The sequence below is a fragment of the Antrostomus carolinensis genome, unplaced genomic scaffold (genome assembly GCF_000700745.2).
Source record: "Antrostomus carolinensis isolate BGI_N321 unplaced genomic scaffold, ASM70074v2 scaffold20466, whole genome shotgun sequence".
NCBI classification, from domain to species: domain Eukaryota; kingdom Metazoa; phylum Chordata; class Aves; order Caprimulgiformes; family Caprimulgidae; genus Antrostomus; species Antrostomus carolinensis.
In genome coordinates, this window is record NW_010324193.1 from 510 (window position 1) to 1,243 (window position 734).

General features: G+C 62.7%; 1 protein-coding gene across 1 annotated transcript in view; it reads right to left on the reverse strand.

Annotated features, from left to right (window-relative positions):
* Positions 1 to 666: 666 nt before the first annotated feature.
* The window catches only part of ZMYM3 (zinc finger MYM-type containing 3), a 21,707-nt gene continuing 21,639 nt past the window's right edge, over positions 667 to 734 (reverse strand). Inside the window, exon 25 of the mRNA XM_010170860.1 lies at positions 667 to 734. This exon is cut by the window's right edge and continues 122 nt beyond it. Within this exon, the coding sequence (XP_010169162.1) occupies positions 667 to 734 (68 nt within the window).

Here is a 734-nt window from a genome sequence, read left to right on the forward strand (position 1 = left end):
GTGGCCCGGCTGCATACAAGGAAAACATCCCCGTGGTGAGGCCAGATCTCTGCCCTCATGTTCCAGCGCCAGCTCCCTCCGCTCCCCACAGCCAGCCCAAACCTCTCCCACCTTTGGGAACAAGCCATCCTCCTGACTCAGCAGCTCTGAGGCTGCCACTGGTCCTTCCCCACTGGCTTTGAAACACCATCTTGCTGCAGCAGCAGAGCTACTGTTCCTGCCGCGGCACCCACAGCCCCGCAAGGGGATGCTAACGGAAGGGGGAATTAAAAGCCACTGGTCCCAGACGGCGCTCTGCCATATTGTGTGGTTCCTGCCCTGGCGCAGGGGAGAAGGGAGTAGTGTCAGGGCTGGGGGGAGTAGGGGACAGGGCTGGGCAAGGGGAGCTGCCCCAGAGGCTCTGCCATCCCTGTGCTGTGGGGACTGGCCCCAGGGAAGATGGCCCACCCAGCAGCCGGGACAGGAGGCAGGCCTGAGCGCGGGGTCCAGGTACGTAGGAGAGGCCTGTAACGAGCAGGATGGGATGTCCAAGTCCGGTAACAATGAAGGGACAGCACTGCTGCAGCACTGTCCCCTCCCGTGCTGCACAGCCCCGGCTCTGCAGCGGGAAGCAGTGAGATGAGGTGTTCAGGGCTGAAGAACAGCCAGCCCGGCAGCACCTTGGTCTTAGTCCATGTCATCCTCTAGGCTGTTGAGCCGACTGTGCTCCTCGTAGATCTCCCTCACGGCCAGGA